We start from the raw sequence: 2,028 nt of genomic DNA, 5'->3' as shown, positions 1-2,028 counted from the left end.
CATCTGGACATGGCCACTGGCTACTGGGGGATGTGGACTACAAGTCTGATCCAGTCTGACTAATCAGAACCATGTAAATCCAACAGTAGGTTTTTGCTTATCTACCTTGAGTTCTCGGAGTCCATAGACGTGCAATAAAGGCAGAATGATTTCTTGCTAATATCATCTAAACTCCTCTTTTTTTCTTTTAGGAAGGACATTTCAGAATTCCTCGGAGCTCCACAGTACAATATGTCAGCTGTCAATGACACCAAAATAAAATCTGTAATATTCCTTCTCACTGGGTTACAGGTTCATGGAGATACACATCTCTGGATCTCTATCCCCTTCTGCTTCATGTATGTTATTTCCATAGTAGGAAATTCAGTCATTCTGTTCATTATAAAAACAGATCCAGCCCTCCATGAGCCCATGTACATTTTCCTTTCCATGTTGGCCATCACAGACCTTGCCTTATCGATAACCACCATACCGACGATACTGGGCATATATTTGTTTAACTCAAGGGAGATCAGCCTCAATGCCTGTTTAGCCCAACTCTTCTTCATCCATTTGCTTCAATACATTGAATCCTCTGTGCTGTTGTTGATGGCCTTTGACCGCTTCATTGCGATCCATAACCCGCTGAGATATACCTCCATCTTAACCCTGCCGAGAATAGCCAAGATGGGACTGGTGTCTGTGCTAAGAGCGATGGTCCTAATACTTCCACTTCCCTTTCTCCTGAAATGGTTCCGATACTGTCAAGCCAATGTCCTCTCCCATTCCTACTGCCTGTACCAGGAGGTCATGAAGATGGCTTGTTCGGATATCACAGTCCACAGCATCTATGGATTGTTTACTAAACTCTTCCAGATGGGGTTGGACTCACTGCTTATTTTCCTCTCTTATGTGATGATCCTCAAAACAGTGCTGAGCATCGCGTCCCATGAGGAGTGCCTGAGGGCCCTGAACACCTGCGTCTCCCATCTCTGCGCCCTCCTGCTCTTCTACACACCAGAGATCAGCTTGTCTGTGATACACAGATTTGGGAAGGGCTCTTCTCCTTTGCTTCAGATTCTCCTGGGCTACATGGCCCTGCTTCTCCCACCGCTGATGAACCCAATTGTGTACAGCGTGAGATGCAAACACCTTCGTGTGAGGATAATCAGGCTGTTCATCAAGTGAAGGGTCAGTTCACCACCTGGCTCCAGTGACATGGGAGATGAAAAACATGAGCCACCTGTTCCATTCTGGACCCTTACATCTGAGATGACATGAGTTACTGATCTCCACTCTATAGAGTGGTTCAGATGGGGTCCAAGGCTGGTAAGGGGGTACAGGGCACTGGGGGTGGGAGGCCATCGGCAAGCCATTGGCTGTCTCCAAGTCTGTGCTCAGGTGGATAATAGCCAGGCCCTGCCTCATAGCGATGGCAGGAGGATAAATACATTCAAGGTGCTCAGATATTCTGAGACCAGAAGATCAGTTCTGTGTCAGGGATCCATAGAGCAACAACTCCATCACTATCACCATCCGAGTCAGCTGATTGGTAATATACCCCTACTGCTATATTCTTTTTATTAGAGCATGGAATTACTATTCATTGAGATCCTTTGGTAGAGTTTGGATCATTTAAGATTTTTACTTCATTTGTTTTGACACTTTCTTTAACATATAGTGCCACTCTTCCACCAGCACGATCTGTTCTGTCCTTCTGATATATTTTCTACCCTTTGATTGTCCTTATTCCATCAAGCTTCTGTGATGACTATTATATCAAAATTCTAATTTAATATGAGGCACTCTAATTCACCCATCTTATTATTTGGCCTTCTAGCATTGGTATAAAACCACTTGATAAACTGTCACTTTTTAGCTGTGTGCCATTACATGATGTAATTGAATAGGACTTTTTTCATTTCACTGTTCCTCATCAGATCCTACCTTTATTTTATCATCTTCCATTCACTCCTCTTTACTAGGAGATAAAGAATCTCTATTAATAAATTATTCCACAAGGGATATCTCTGCCCAAATTCGTGCTCC

The 2,028-nt window shown here is 43.7% G+C and overlaps 1 protein-coding gene across 1 annotated transcript; it reads left to right on the top strand.

Moving 5' to 3' along the window:
- Window positions 1-231: 231 nt before the first annotated feature.
- Window positions 232-1,167, top strand: LOC141980633 (olfactory receptor 51G2-like). The gene has a single exon (XM_074942049.1). It carries the CDS (start codon window positions 232-234, stop codon window positions 1,165-1,167), a length of 936 nt encoding a protein of 311 aa, XP_074798150.1.
- Window positions 1,168-2,028: the final 861 nt, after the last annotated feature.

Source organism: Natator depressus, chromosome 1 (assembly GCF_965152275.1).
Source record: "Natator depressus isolate rNatDep1 chromosome 1, rNatDep2.hap1, whole genome shotgun sequence".
NCBI lineage: Eukaryota > Metazoa > Chordata > Testudines > Cheloniidae > Natator > Natator depressus.
The sequence above is the reverse complement of the archived record's forward strand: the minus strand, read 5'-3'. Positions and strand labels throughout refer to the sequence as shown.

Excerpts from the sequence above, each read along its gene's own strand:
- LOC141980633 (XM_074942049.1), top strand. The coding sequence starts at position 232 with ATGTCAGCTGTCAATGACACCAAAATAAAATCTGTAATATTCCTTCTC.